A 14649-nucleotide genomic window follows, 5' to 3' on the forward strand; every position below is an offset into this window, starting at 1 on the left:
AGCCGCCACCTTGAACCGCTGCAGTCCGTGTGGTGAAGGTACTACCACAGTGCTGTTAGGTAGGGAGTTTCAGGATTTTGACCCAGCGACGATGAAAGAACGGCGATATATTTCCAAGTCAGGATGGTGTGTGACTTTTAGGGGAACGTGCAGGTGGTGGTGTTCCCATGCGCCTGCTGCCCTTGTCCTTCTAGGTGGTAGAGGTCGCGGGTTTGGGAGGCGATGCCGAAGAAGCCTTGGCAAGTTGCTGCAATGCATCTTGTAGATGGCACACACTGCAGCCACTGTGCGCCGGTGGTGGAGGGAGTGAATGTTTAAGGTGGTGGATGGGGTGCCAATCAAGTGGGCTGCTTTGTCGAGCTTCTTGAGTGTTGTTGGAGCTGCACTCATCCAGGCAAGTGGAAAGTATTCCATCACACTCCTGACTTGTACCTTGTAGATGATGGAAAGGCTTTTGGGGGTCAGGAGGTGAGTCACTCACCGCAGAATACCCAGCCTCTGACCTGCTCTGAAAGCCACAGTATTTATGTGACTGGTCCAGTTAAGTTTCTGGTCAATGGTGGCCCCCAGGATGTTTTTGATGGGGGATTCGACAATGGTAATGCCATTGAATGTCATGGGGAGGTTTATTAAACTCTCTCTTGTTGGAGATGGTCATTGCCTGGCACTTGTCTGGCGCGAGTGTTACTTGCCATTTATCAGCCCAAGCCTGCATGTTGTCCAGGTCTTGCTGCATGCAGTCACAAACTGCTTCATTATCTGAGGGTTTGCGAATGGAGCTGAACACTGTGCAATTATCAGCAAACATCCCCACTTCTGACCTTATGATGGAGGGAAGATCACTGATGAAGCAGCTGAAGATTGTTGGACCTAGGACATTGCCCTGAGGAACTACTGCAGCAATGTCCTGGGCCTGAGATGAAGCCACTTTTCACGTGATATATATATTTAAAACCTTGGAAATGTGGAGTTAAATCATGTAGTGACAGTGAAGTGGTGATAATGTTGACTATAGAGTGAACAAATGATGTATAATTACTGTTGAATAATCACAGGAAGCCACTCACACCACCACAGTTTATCCATTCTTTATGTGAATGTTTTCTACATTCCGTTATTTCAATGACTTCTAAAAGTCATTCGGAAATTTACTTCTCTTAATTTTATCTGTAGGAATAATTGACATGATGCTTCTTGTCCTCTTAAAGTCAATGCAATACTGCCCTCTGGTGTATTTTTCTCTTCTTAGTCTGGGTACAGTTACAGTAATTCCTCAACAAAAGAACAGAAAAATGTCTCTTTCTCTCTAATGACAAAGTAACAAAACCGCCTTCTTGGAAGTCGCACTTTAGAAAGCCTCACATTTCCACGATTTAGTTTGTGGACTTTAATTATGGTAAACATCGAGCATTCTTACATTTCCCCCATCTGCCCCCTCAGGTGGATGTAAAAGATCCCATGACACTATTTCGAAGAAGAGCAGGGGAGTTCTACCCCGTTGTTCTAGCCAATATTTATCCCTCAACCCACATCGCTATAACAGATTGTCTGGTCATTACTACATTGCTGTTTGTGGGACCATGCTGCGGGCAAATTGGCTGTCACATTTCCTACATTAGTAGTCCTACAACAGTGTCTACACTTCGAAAGCACTTTGAGACATCCTGTGGTCATGAAAGGTGCTATATAAATGCAGTTCTTTCTTTCTTTTTATTGCTAATGGAATTTCAGGCAGTTCTGTAAGTTTTACCAAGAAACTGCAAGTTTAAAAACATGAGTGGTGATATAGCACCAGTGTTTACTTACATAACAATAGTGATTGCACTTCTACAGCAAGTCATAGTTTATGAAGCACTTTAGGATGTCCTGAGAGACATGATGCTATATAAATACATTTCTTTATCCACATAATTTAACTTTGAGACTAATGTCTATGCAGGAACAAATGCTTGAAAATTCAATATCCAATCCTTGTATTTACAATTCCTTGTCATCTTTATATCACTGTAGATATGGTCTGTGGTTTTGTGGTGGGTGTTTTTGTATCTTTATACTCTTTCCTTGGAGAATAGTGTGAAGTAGTGGAAGGATTTGCAGGCTGATAAACAGTCGGACAGGATGTGACATAAACGCTGCTTCCATGACCGTAACAATCTATATCAGCCAATAGGGTGGTTTATATCTATATAACAGGGGGGTTTTATGTGCTTCCACAACCCAGACGATGAGGGAGGGATCCAACCGCACCCACTGGACGTGAGTATCCCGCTGGATGTTACCCAGAATTCGGAGCCAGAGCTCCGGTCTCCTTTCGCCGGGACTGTCTGGAGCTGGGTTCAAACTCCACACTTTCTAACTCCGAGATGGGAATATGACCAAAGGCTCGCTCCTCTGGTTATGTGGTGTGACTGAGGGCTTGAAATGTTGTGGTTTGATTGTGCACCAAGTCGTAATAGACCATACATTGTCATGCTAATTCTATTTAGCAGTGGTAAGCTTGCAATTCACTTTAAAAAGAATCTACAATTTCTGAAGTTATAGAACTGGTCCTTTCATTGTATTTTCTGTGAACTAATGCTTAGTATTTCATAAGTGTTGCACCATCTGTAATAAGATGTTGTTCCCAAAGAGTTTTAAAATGTTCATATGGGCTGTATCGATAGCTCAGTAGTTAAAAGGTTTGATCGTTGGTCTGTGCCAAATGAGCTAATCAGGAGCTGGGGCACTACAATTGGCCTCAACATCCCCAGACTAGCGAGCAAAAAAGCATCCAGAGTTCCTGCTGCAGTTTGCTATTCACTGACCCTTGCTGGAACGTGTGCGTATACATTTATATGCCTTACTTAGTCAAATAGCCTGCCAACTACTGTATAGACTCTCACATGAAAAATGGCCTAGATGAGATATTAGAGGGCTGCAAGGCCATGGACCTGTCACCCAGTTTAAATCACTGCCTTCAGGGGAATACTGTGTATATGAGGATATCACTTAATTTCTACTAAATGTATCGTAAACCTGTTCAGGAAACATGGCGAAGAAAAGTGTAGGAAATCAGCTTAGCTGTATTTTATGTTAAATTTTTTTATATAGGTTTGTCAGTGTTTTGTCTGCACTTGTATTTCCACTGTAAACATATTGGCTCCAATTTTAATCCTATCCACCCAGCAGGAACAGAGCTGCTGAGCGGTTGCAATTGCAAAAATTAATTTATCGCCCCATTCCTGCTGGGAATCTGACAACCGCCGTTTTAACTGCAACACTGCAATGTGTGAAAAAGGCACCTGCCAGAAGTAGGTAAATGCCAAATAAATATAGGCGAATGGGGACCCCATTATGTCATTGGGTCCCCACACTATTTTAACTGGATGGGACGGATGTGGCCCATCCAGCAGCCAGCCTACTCTGTAAAACCTCATGGGTTAAGTCTCAGAAACTGACTGACCAGAGCTGCTACAAAAAATTAAAGGGGAACTTACCTAAAGCCAGAAGATTCCCAGGGCATTGGTAAGCTACCACATTAATTTTTTCTCACTTGTTGACTTCACCCATCCTGAATAAGCACTCTCTGCTTGCAATGGGTGCCACTATTGTTCATGTACTTTGCTTGGAGGGACATTTGGAGGAACAGGAGCAGTACCAGCCTCAGCAACCAGAACAAGCAGCAGATGGGCCTGTTGGAACACAGCAGATGAAGAGGGCGGCCAGAGAGACCAGGGATCAGTTGAACAGAACAGAAGCTTTCTTGTTGACCTTCTCAATCTACTCACTTGAAGAGTGACAAGAAGCCCCTCTGCATTAACAGTCCTTATTAGCCCCTTCACCACTTCCTTCATTTTACATTAAAGAACAGTGAGATTGAATTTAAATCTTTTGACGCCCAAGTGCTCAAACCATAGTGCTTTTCTTAACACAAGGTTTCCTCACCTAGGAACAGGAGTAGGCCATTCAGCCCCTTGAACCTGTTCTGCCATTATATTAGATCATGGCTAATATGTACCTCAACTCCATTTATCCGTCTTTGATCCATATCCCTTGATACCCTACTACCCGAAGGAGATGCTCTCCCAGTTGCTTCAGCAGTGCTGGTAGAAAGCTGATATTGCTCATACGTGGACCATTGAGGTGATTGTGGCTGGTGACTCCTGGGTGCTTGAACTTGAGAGGGCCAAGCTGCAGACTGCTGCACTTCTGGGGCAGTCTAGCCCAGCTGGCATCTGGCACCGTACTGGTTGAGGGGGTGGTGAGGGAGCAAACGTGCTGACATCCCGTGCCACTCCCACTCCTGTGGATCTGAGGCTTATCACTTCCACTGATTTGCAGGAGGACAGACTGCAGAAGATGAGTGACTCCTTGAAAGCCCCTATCCACTTGCTTCATCAATATCACCAAGGTAGCTGTCTGTCTAGCCAGAGCAGAGCTCAGGTTTGAGCCCAGAGTCTGCATAACAGTTGTTTGAGTTTCCACCAAAGCTCAAAGTGTGTGAACACTGATTCCTGTGGTGAGAGCCCGACTGCAGCGTCCCTGGAGGTGGCCACACTCCCCAAGGTAATGCCATGTGACATCGCACCACTCAGGCTGGAAGTGAACTCCACACTTTCAACCATAGTAGTGAAACTCCTTGGCAGTCTTTCCAATACCGGATATCACTCCTTGTGTGAAGCAAGCAGTTTTCTTCTCATTGCTGGGCCCATGAAGTCCATATCTCTGTCCTCCTTAGCAAAGCTGGGAGAGGACCTCGCCCTGCGATGAGCTGTTTCCTGGGCTGTCCCTGCCACCAGTACCTGCTGCTGCTCACTAGTGCTGGGTGTTTTACCACATGCAATCCCCTCTACCTCACCCTCTAAGCCAGCTGCGGTGCCAATCTCTGTGCTGGTGCTTGGGAATGATGCAGTACATGACATTGCTTTCTCAGAATGATTCTCCTCCTCTGAGGTGTCATCAGAGGCTATTATTGCTGTGCAGGACCGAGAGAAAAAGAAGTTGGTATGGCATCGGGAGGCTGCACAATTGCAAAAGACGAGTATCACAATTTAATTTAACGTTGTGAAGCTGGCTGGCTATGTGTTTTTCTAGTGCTTAATGAAGGGCTACAAGTACTTGGCAAAAACCCTGTTCAGTGAAGCCCCCAGCCTCGAATTGCCCGATGTGCACAGCTCTGACAGGCCCACAAATTTCCATGGCTAACCGCACCAGCTCACTCAGGATCATGAGTTTAGCCGGTAGTCCCCCAGTTGTGCTCCTCTCACAATTGTAGTGTACCGTTTTGTCCTGCAGGAAGAAAGAGCGAGAGTTAGTGAATGGATGCTGAAAAGAAGAGTGCAGGTGTGTGGGGCTTGTGCTGGTCGAGGGAAGGTAACTGTTCAGAGTGCTGGGGAGGGGGTTGAAGGAGTGCTGCCACGTGTTCTAGAGAGCGAAGGATAAATGAAGAGCAGTACTCGTCCTTGGTACTCTAGTGAGGTCCTTGAAGCGCGTCCTGCACTGTATCCAGGTCCTGGGGTTGAGACACCTGGAGCTGACGACCTCCGCAGTCTCTCTATGCCTGGTGATCATGTTTGTTAATCCTCCTGGTACTGCTGGTGAACAGGAGTTCCTTCCTTGCCCTCACCTCTTCCAGAAGCACCTCCAGTGAGGCTTCTGAGAACTTTGGCGCCTGCCTCCTACTCTTTTCTCAGAGGATCCTTCTTCCACTACCGTGAAACAAGTCACAAGGCAAGGCAACCTCACTTTAAGAGGTGCATTCCCGCTTTAATTAAGCTTCAGGCCGACCCGCTGGAAATTACAGAATTGAGCGGTTTTCCCGTCTGGTCATAGGAACAGGTGTAGGCCATTCAGCCCCTCGAGCCTGTTCCGCCATTCAATCAGATGATGGCTGATCTGTACCTCAACTCCATTTATCCACCCTTGCTCCATATCCCTTGATTCCCTTACCTAACAAAATCTATCGATCTCAGTCTTGAAAGTTTCAATTGATCCACCATCCACAGCCTTTTGAGGGAAGAGAGTTCCAGATTTCTACTACCCTTTGTCTGAAGAAGTGCTTCCTGATTTCACTGCTGAATGGCCTGGCTCTAATTTTAAGATTATACTCCCATGTTCTGAATTCCCCCACCAGAAGAAATAGTTTCTTTTTATCTACTCTATTGAATCCTTTTATCATTTTAACACCTTGAGTAGATCACTCCTCAATCTTCTATATTCGAGGCAATACAAACCAAGTTTATGCAATCTGTCCTCATAATTTAACCTTTTAAGCTCTGGTGTCATTCTGATGAACTTGCGCTGTCAGCCCTCCAAGGCCAGTATATCCTTTTTGAAGTGCGATGCCCAAAACTGAACACAGTACTTCAGATGGGGTTTGACCAAGGCTCTGTACAATGAAGCATTACTTCCTCCCTTTTGTATTCCAGCCCTCTTGAGATAAAGGCCAATGTTCCATTTCCTGCTTTGATTGCTTTTTCTACCTGGGCACTAGCTGTTAGTGATTTGTGAATATGGGCACCCAAATCTCTTCCACAATTTAGAAAATGCTCTGATTTCCCTTTCTTCCATCCAAAATGGATGACCTCACACTTCTCCACATTGAACTCACATTTGCCACAGTTTTTCCCACTTACTTAATTTGCCTATGTCAGCCAATTCAGTAGGAAACCCACCAGTCACATTATAATGAGACCTGGGAGTTAACATACCCCGGGCCTGTTCTCAGCAGGAACAGGTGAGTTTTGAACTCTCCTCGCTACTAACCGGCCCGGAGTTAAAGTTGTTCTTTTCTGTATTCTTTTGCTGTGCTTTTTGTTTTCTACATGAAAATGCCGCAAATAAAATTGTTTTAATACTTGCTTTTTCCTTTGCTGTTTCAGAGGCCACTCATACACAGGAAGAAGAGGGGCCGCAAGCGCCGGAGACATAACAGCAGTGTTACCACCGAGACTATTTCTGAAACAACTGAGGTACTGCATGAAGCCTTTGAGAACTCTGATAACGAGGGGCAAATGCCCTGCTTGGAAGCTACTTGTGAGGAAGAGGAGAACGATGAATATGATGAAGTAAAGAATTATTTCAGGCATCATTGTGGCAGTTTGGACTTAAAAAAGAAGAATCAGTCAGATGAGGGAGAAGAATGCTGCAAAAGTGCAGATGAAACTCCTGAGAAAGAACAGCATACAGGTACAAAACTATCATGACTAAGTGTTAACATAATTCTCCATATTCAGAATATTAATAACAAAGACTTCAGGTTTTAAAAAAAGATTTAAAAGCTTTGAAGTAGCTTGTGGCAGTGAGAGAGAGGGCTGGGACTCTGGCACTTGGGACTTAAATGAAAAGGAAAGTGGAGGGGGAAAACTCCCCCGTTTAATTCATGTTTTGAAAGCAAACTTTTGGATGACATTCTAACTTTTCACTTCTGTTTTTGAACTGTATGGAAACCTACTATTTTGGGTCTCTTTGTTTAGCTGATGTCAGCAAGCAGCTACATATAGAATCCCACAGATCAGCACCCAGACCAGTCCTGGTCAATCAGGAAGCAACCCAATCAAAATCAATGCCAGCTGCATACACAGCAGAACTTGGCTACATTTGATGTTATTCAAAGCACTCTTTTTACTTCCTTCTTTATACACATATACACACATATACCTTCTCATACATACACACATATATCTATACATACATACACACCCCTCACATACACCCCTACGCACACGCACACACATACTATATACTAGCTTTCCTTCACCATTAAGAATCTATTACTATTTCCATCAGCTGCCAATTAAAATCAATCTTTGGACATACCACAAACCATTCCTGTCAGCACAAATAAGACCTTGAACCCTCTGCTGTTTGCTAGAGACTACAGTTTGGGGGTTGCATTTTTCACGTTTTCTGATTATATACAAAGATCTAGCCCTATTGGAATCTAAAGGATCACCAAGTACTCAATCAAGCCAGGCTCAATACACTGTCTAATAGGCCAGAGTGGTCTTCCTGGAACCAGATATGGGGAAATGCCTCCATGAAATTAAACTTGATGCACTATAGAAATTAAACTTGATGCACTATAGCCCAGTCAATATGCATGAGGAACATGCGCCAACCCACCTGCCCATGGAAATTCACAAACTAAAGTGATGCAGGCAAGAATGACCATTAACATACCTGCAAAGCAACACCATTCAGCAGAACCAGCCCACTGTGCCATCCGTACGCCACTATGTTAGGCTCGCTCCCCACCTCTGTGCATCTTACTGTGCACAGTGTATACTGTACTAACAATGTATAAATGAATTGCAGTGTACACTGTACTCACAATGTATAGATGTATGACAGTGTACACTGAGCTAATAGTGTGTAAATGTATGACCATGTACATTGTACTAACATGTATAAATGTTTGATCATGTACACTGTGCTAACAATGTAGAGATGTATGACAGTGTGTACTGTGCTAACAATGTATAAATGTATGACTGAATTGTAACTGTGAGTGGTTGCAATTTTAAAAAATAATGGGATTTGCAAAGGTCAAAATGATGGTCTGAAGAACAGTGCAGTACTGCAAGAAACGCAGTCAGGTCCATTTTTTTTAAAAGTTAATTCATTCTTCAAAAATGATTTTTTATAGAATTGATTTTAGATGCAATAGTTTTGTTCTTTTAGTGGATTTTCTCCCCCTTATATATCTGACAGTTTTGTCCCGTTTTGTGGTGGTGCGTTCAAAGATCTAACACATGGTGGAGCCGCATACAGTGCACCACGCGGTGGTAGGACATGGCTTTTCCACATGGTTCCCTCACAATCTGAATTCTAAATCGTAGTTTTGCCTCTGTGGGAAGGTGCTAAGCAGAGGCAAAGTGCTTTGCCATGGAGAGAGGAGAAATTGGAGGAAGAATCTATCTGGGCCACCATTGTCCACTTCTAAACCAGATTAAAGAGGCATCAGAGACCTCTGTTTCATTTGGGTAGTATGATGTGGTGAGAAAGTGAAGAAAATACCTTTTTTAAAAAAAAGGTCTTTTCCTTGACCAACCAAATATGCCAGTCCATATCCAAATATGTACAGTTTGAAATATCTTGTCCAGTAAACCCTGAGTTAGTTCAGTGGCATTGTCTCAGGCGTGTCCTCAGCCATGGCAGACACATGGGCCCCTGGAGCCCATAGGAACGGAGAAAATAGAGGAATTCACACCTTTGCCAAATGATTATTTTGATAGCTTAAATTTAACTAGCGATATAGAAGGAATGAAGCACTCAATAAATACATGAAATACCATCAGAATGTATCAAATAAATTCATGGATGTTATTTAGTCAGAGAAGACAAAATAATGGTGACTGAACATATGATTTTGTACATTCTTTACATAAAAGAAATCGGTACAAATGTCAACTCCTGTTGAATGATATTCTTGGATGCTTTTAAAATGTTCATTAGAGCTTGCATAATTGGCTACATGTACATCTTAAAAGAGAGTTATTACCTTACACATTATAACAAAACAAGCATTTATGGAAGTGAATACTGACTGCTTTTAGGTGTTTAGTTATTTTTATCTTGTCCTACTTAATGAAATATATTAATTTGCATTTGCATTGTATAGTACAGTACTTTTAATTATGTATAAGTATTCACCTCAGCCAAATATGACTTTCAGAAGCCCAAGAAGAATAATTACATTTGCATGTAATGCCAATGAACAAAAATATTTTTTTTCCTTTCTTTTTCCCCTTCCCTCCTTTTCTTGCGAAGGCATTGATCTGTTGGTGGGGTATGGTTTCATAGGACAGAGCAGCCTCTGGTACCTTACCCAAGAGAACCTGGACAGTAACTCGACAGGCTATCGAATCACAGTGGAGGGCAGCACAACCAAGCGATTCCTGTCTTAACCCATGTCCATACCACACTTCCAGCAGAAGTCACTGGATAGTGACCAAAAGCAAGAACCATGACCGGTCTTTTTTTCCTTCCCTAAATTGGGGACGCTGAGGATAGTATTGGTGCTCCCATGACTTAGTCAACAAAAAATATATTAAACAACCAAAATAGACAGATTCTTTGTAACTGATTTTAACAGGTCTGAATGGAGAGACTGCTTTACTTAATTTACTCCTTACTTTAGTTGGTGAACATCATTTAGCTTCAGCAGAAGCATAATGAATTTAGTGAACCGTTCGTTAAACTTTTACACCATTAATTGAAGTTGCTGGTCCACTTTTACGTAAGCCACATATAAAAATTTATTTCTATGTGAAGCGTAAAACTTCACACAGTTATGGTTTACCTTTATCTGAGCATAAAGTACTTTTTCCAACAATGGATTGTTTTTGTTATTCCTGCAAGTAATGCTTTATTTTAACTTACTACGTTAACATGAACTGTAGATATTTTAAGCACCGATGTTATTCAACTGGATAGCAGTAAACACTTAAAACAAGTTTCTTTTTTTCTTGCCCAGATAAAGCAAATACTGATATCTCTTCAAAAGAGAACACTGAGGAAAACTCTGTTGATTCTGAGCCTATAGCAAGAGTTGTGAAACGCAAAAAAGGTTGGCCAAAAGGAGTGAAGCGTGGTCCAGCTAAATGGAGACGCAAAGCCGAGAATAAAACTGGTTTTAAACTCAACCTGTACACGCCACCAGAAACTCCACTGGAGCCTGATCAACCGGTCACAACAGAGGAGAAGCAAGTAGTGACTGAGCAGCAAATTGTAGTTGAGAAGCACAATGATACAGCCCCTGCAATAACAGAGGAGGATGAACTTGAAAATGAAGAAAAACCAGAATCCCCAGATAAATCTACCTGCAGATTGAGTGAGGAGAAGGAACCCGTGGAAGAACCAACTGAAAAAGAGCATGACCACGTCAATGGAGTTCCTGAAGATGAAACTGATAATCTTGAACATGAGGAAGAGGAAGATGAGGAAGAGGAAGCAAATCAAAATGAGGATCATGATGCAGATGATGAAGATGACAGTCACATGGAATGTACTGAGATGGAAAAAGAAAATCCAGAGGAAGTATTGAAAGAAGAGTCCCAAAGCCAAGAACCATTCTTAGAGTTAAATGTTCCAAGCAATAATACAGAACAGAAGGATGAGATGGATCATAGTGATGACCCTGTGCCAGATTCTGATGAAGACCAAAACAATGATCATGAAAGGAATTCAGAGCACATACCAGATTCAGATGAAGATCACACAGATAACCAGAATCATAAGGACAATGGCAAGCAGACCCCAGAACTAACAGGGGGAAATGTAAATGCAGAACCTGACATAGAGACAGTCCAAGCTGTTCAATCATTAACACAAGAAAATGGTGAACAAGAAAATAGCGAGCAAGTAAATACATACCAGGACTGTGCAGAAACCATGGAGGCGTGTAGGAACCTGCAGAGTTACACACATACAGAGCAGAGCCCACAAATGACCACAATGGATGACTGCCATCAGTCTGACCATAGCAGTCCTCTTTCATCTGTTCATTCTCATCCTAGCCAATCAGTTCGTTCTGTAAACAGCCCTAGTGTGCCTCCCATTGAGAACAATTATGCTCAGATCAGCCCTGATCAGAGTGGTATTTCTGCACCATCTTTACAGAATGTAGAGACCAGTCCAATGATGGATGTCCCTTCAGTTTCTGACCATTCACAACAGGTTGTGGACAGTGGCTTCAGTGACCTGGGCAGCATTGAGAGCACAACTGAAAACTATGAGAATCCAAGCAGCTATGATTCGACTATGGGAAGCAGCATTTGTGGCAACAACTCGACACAGAATAGTTGCTCTTACAGTAACATATCTTCCAGTAGCCTTACTCAAAGTAGTTGTGCAGTGACTCAGCAGATGACTAACATTAATGGTAGTTGTAGTATGATGCAGCAAAATAGTATCAACTCTCCACCAAACTGCAGTGTTAAATCTCCCCAAAATTGTATAATTGAAAGACCTCCCAGCAACAATCAACAGCAGCAACTGTCACAGTGCAGCATGACCACCAGTTTCGCACCAGCAATACAAATGACAGACATTCCAGAAACTGGTAACTCAACCATCAGCATCTATGAAAGGATGGGCCAGGGTGACTTTGGAACTGGGAGTTATTCCCAGCCATCTGCCAATTTCAGCCTGGCCAAACTACAACAGCTAACTAATACAATCATGGATCATCCATTGCCTTATAATCATTCAGCTGCTGTTACTTCCTATGCAACAAGTGTCTCCCTGTCCAACCCACACACGGGCCTTGTCCAACTTCCACAGTCGCCTCATTCCTTATCTGGGGGAGCCCAAGCACAACCTACAATGACTCCCCCACCTAATCTTACTCCTCCACCAATGAATCTGGCATCACCACTTCTACAGCGCAGTATGGCAGCCCCAAATATTGGAATCCCTCATACCCAAAGATTGCCAACACGAATGGCAGCCAAAGGCCACGTTGCCATACGTTCCAAGTCGGTGCCCGTACCACCTGCTGCTGCTCACCAGCAGCAGATCTATAGCCGTGCCTCACCAGCTGTGGCCATGCAGCCAGCACCGCGGCCTCTGACCATGCAGCGGGGCATGAACATGGGTCTAATGCCAGCACCAACTTATAATGTCAATTCTATGAATATGAATACATTGAATGCTATGAATGGGTACAGGATGACTCAATCCATGATGAACAGTGGTTACCATGGAAATCCTGCATACATGAATCAAACTGCCCAGTACCCCATGCAAATGCAAATGAGCATGATGGGAAGTCAGCCATACACCCAGCAACCGATGCAAAGTACTCCACATGGTAACATGATGTACACGCCCCCAGCTCACTACAGTCACATCAACACTGGCATGTCTAAACAGCCTTTGAACGGCTCCTACATGAGGAGGTAGATTTTGCTGAGCATATAAGGTACTAAAAGGAAAATCTGCATAGCTGGAAGCAAATCCATCATATAAATAACTGGGTGTAGGGTGATCTACTTTCAAGACCAGCTATTTGGCTGAACTGTCATGATTAAAATAATTTTGAAGAAATTATTAATGGCACTTTGCATTCAATCTGTTGACAGAAGGAAGCCTTATTTATTTTTTTTTAAGTCAAGTTGGGTGGGGATTGTTTTCATCTTTGTACATTCGTATTTTTCCTTTCTGTGTTTGGCCTGGACAGAGCACGTCTTCGAAAGAAGTATGGAAACTGAGGTAGTACATTCATGCGATAGAAACTTTAAATGTGCCTATTTGCCCATGGAAAGGATTTTGCAAGTTATAAAATAGTGAAGAAAAAAGCCCAAATGGCAGACAGCTTAACCATACCTGGAGCTGGGATTCTTTTGTTCCTTGGACTTCTGTTATTATACAATACAAGTATATTTGATTTTGTTAAGTTGATGCCTAATTCAGCAAGCAGAAGAACATCATTGGAGAATTTGTTTGTGACAGTGTGTCCTTTAGTAAAACAAAAATGTGTTGTGTTTAACAGCAAGCCATTTGTTATGTTTTGCCTTTATTAGGTTTTACTAGCTTTGAAGTAAAATGAAAACTATATTTTTGTTAATTCTGAGACTGTAAAAAATTGTAAAAGCTAGACCTTGAGTTCATTTGGCAGTTTTGAAGAGGTTATTTGCAAAAATGTTTAGTGTATAATTGAAACATTTCTTTTTTTTGTAACTAATTTCTTTCCTTCAGTGAGGCAGCTTTCTGTTTTATAAATGCAAAGTATTCTGTTTGACAAATGAAGACACACATTCTGTTAACAGCATATCTGAATATTTGTACCTGTCAGTTTCATATAAAGCGTAGCTTTTTCTCAAATAATATCAGCAGCAAAAGTGCTGTCCAAGGGTAACTGTTCAGAGTTATGTTGGCCCAATGATAAACACCTTTAACTATTCATTGGCATTCCATCAGTAGATTTTTCTATCTTTAGAGAATATTGAAGTTATATTTTAAAAAAATCTTAGAACTGTAGTGTGTGAATAGACCAACATAAGCTTACAAAACGCATGTAAAAAGCAAAAGTATTTGTGTCTGTTTATATTGCTTACTTTTTGTAGCCTTTGTACTTGTACATGGTGACTGTAAGGACTGAGAGGAAAAAGCTGGATACATGTATAAAATAGGACACAAACAAGTGGGACACCCTTGTATTTATCAGTTATCCTTCTAGTCAGTCACTTCAAAGGACGCTGTACATTTTAACATGGAATAAATTATGTTGAGCCATTTCCAGATTTCCTACGCTCTGAAATTTTGGAGAGTTATTGATAACTGTTCATTTTTTAAAAAATTCTTATTGGTAGATAACATCAGTTTTGGGAAAATGGCACTCAGAGTCTACTGAATGATTACTGTTGGTCCAATCCTGCTGCTTTTTTGGGAAATCCTGTTTATGTAAATGGCACCTCATGGAAGACATCTCAAAGCACTTTACTGGGTGGGAAAATAGGGCACTAAGCAGGAGTGAAAAAGGGAAAACAAAACAAAACTTAGACCTTGGCCAAATCAAGGGTTTTTATGAGACTTTTGAAAGCAGGAAGGGAAGTGCTGGCAAGCTTGGAGGATTTTAGTAGAAAGTTCTAGAAGACAGGGACAAAGTGCTGAGAGCAGTAACTGGTGGGTATTGAAAAGGGAGAGGGGAATGTGGAGTAAAATGGT

General features: G+C 42.2%; 1 protein-coding gene across 1 annotated transcript in view; it reads left to right on the forward strand.

Moving 5' to 3' along the window:
- Positions 1 to 14221, forward strand: part of kat6b (K(lysine) acetyltransferase 6B) — a 212973-nt gene extending 198752 nt beyond the window's left edge. The window contains exons 16-17 of the mRNA XM_067972576.1: positions 6861 to 7167; positions 10457 to 14221. Coding sequence (XP_067828677.1) covers positions 6861 to 7167; positions 10457 to 12885 — 2736 coding nt within the window. The 3' untranslated portion in view covers positions 12886 to 14221. The remainder of the gene's footprint in view (positions 1 to 6860; positions 7168 to 10456) is intronic.
- The last annotated feature ends 428 nt before the right edge of the window (positions 14222 to 14649 follow it).

This window comes from Heptranchias perlo, chromosome 36, assembly GCF_035084215.1.
Source record: "Heptranchias perlo isolate sHepPer1 chromosome 36, sHepPer1.hap1, whole genome shotgun sequence".
NCBI classification, from domain to species: Eukaryota; Metazoa; Chordata; class Chondrichthyes; order Hexanchiformes; family Hexanchidae; genus Heptranchias; species Heptranchias perlo.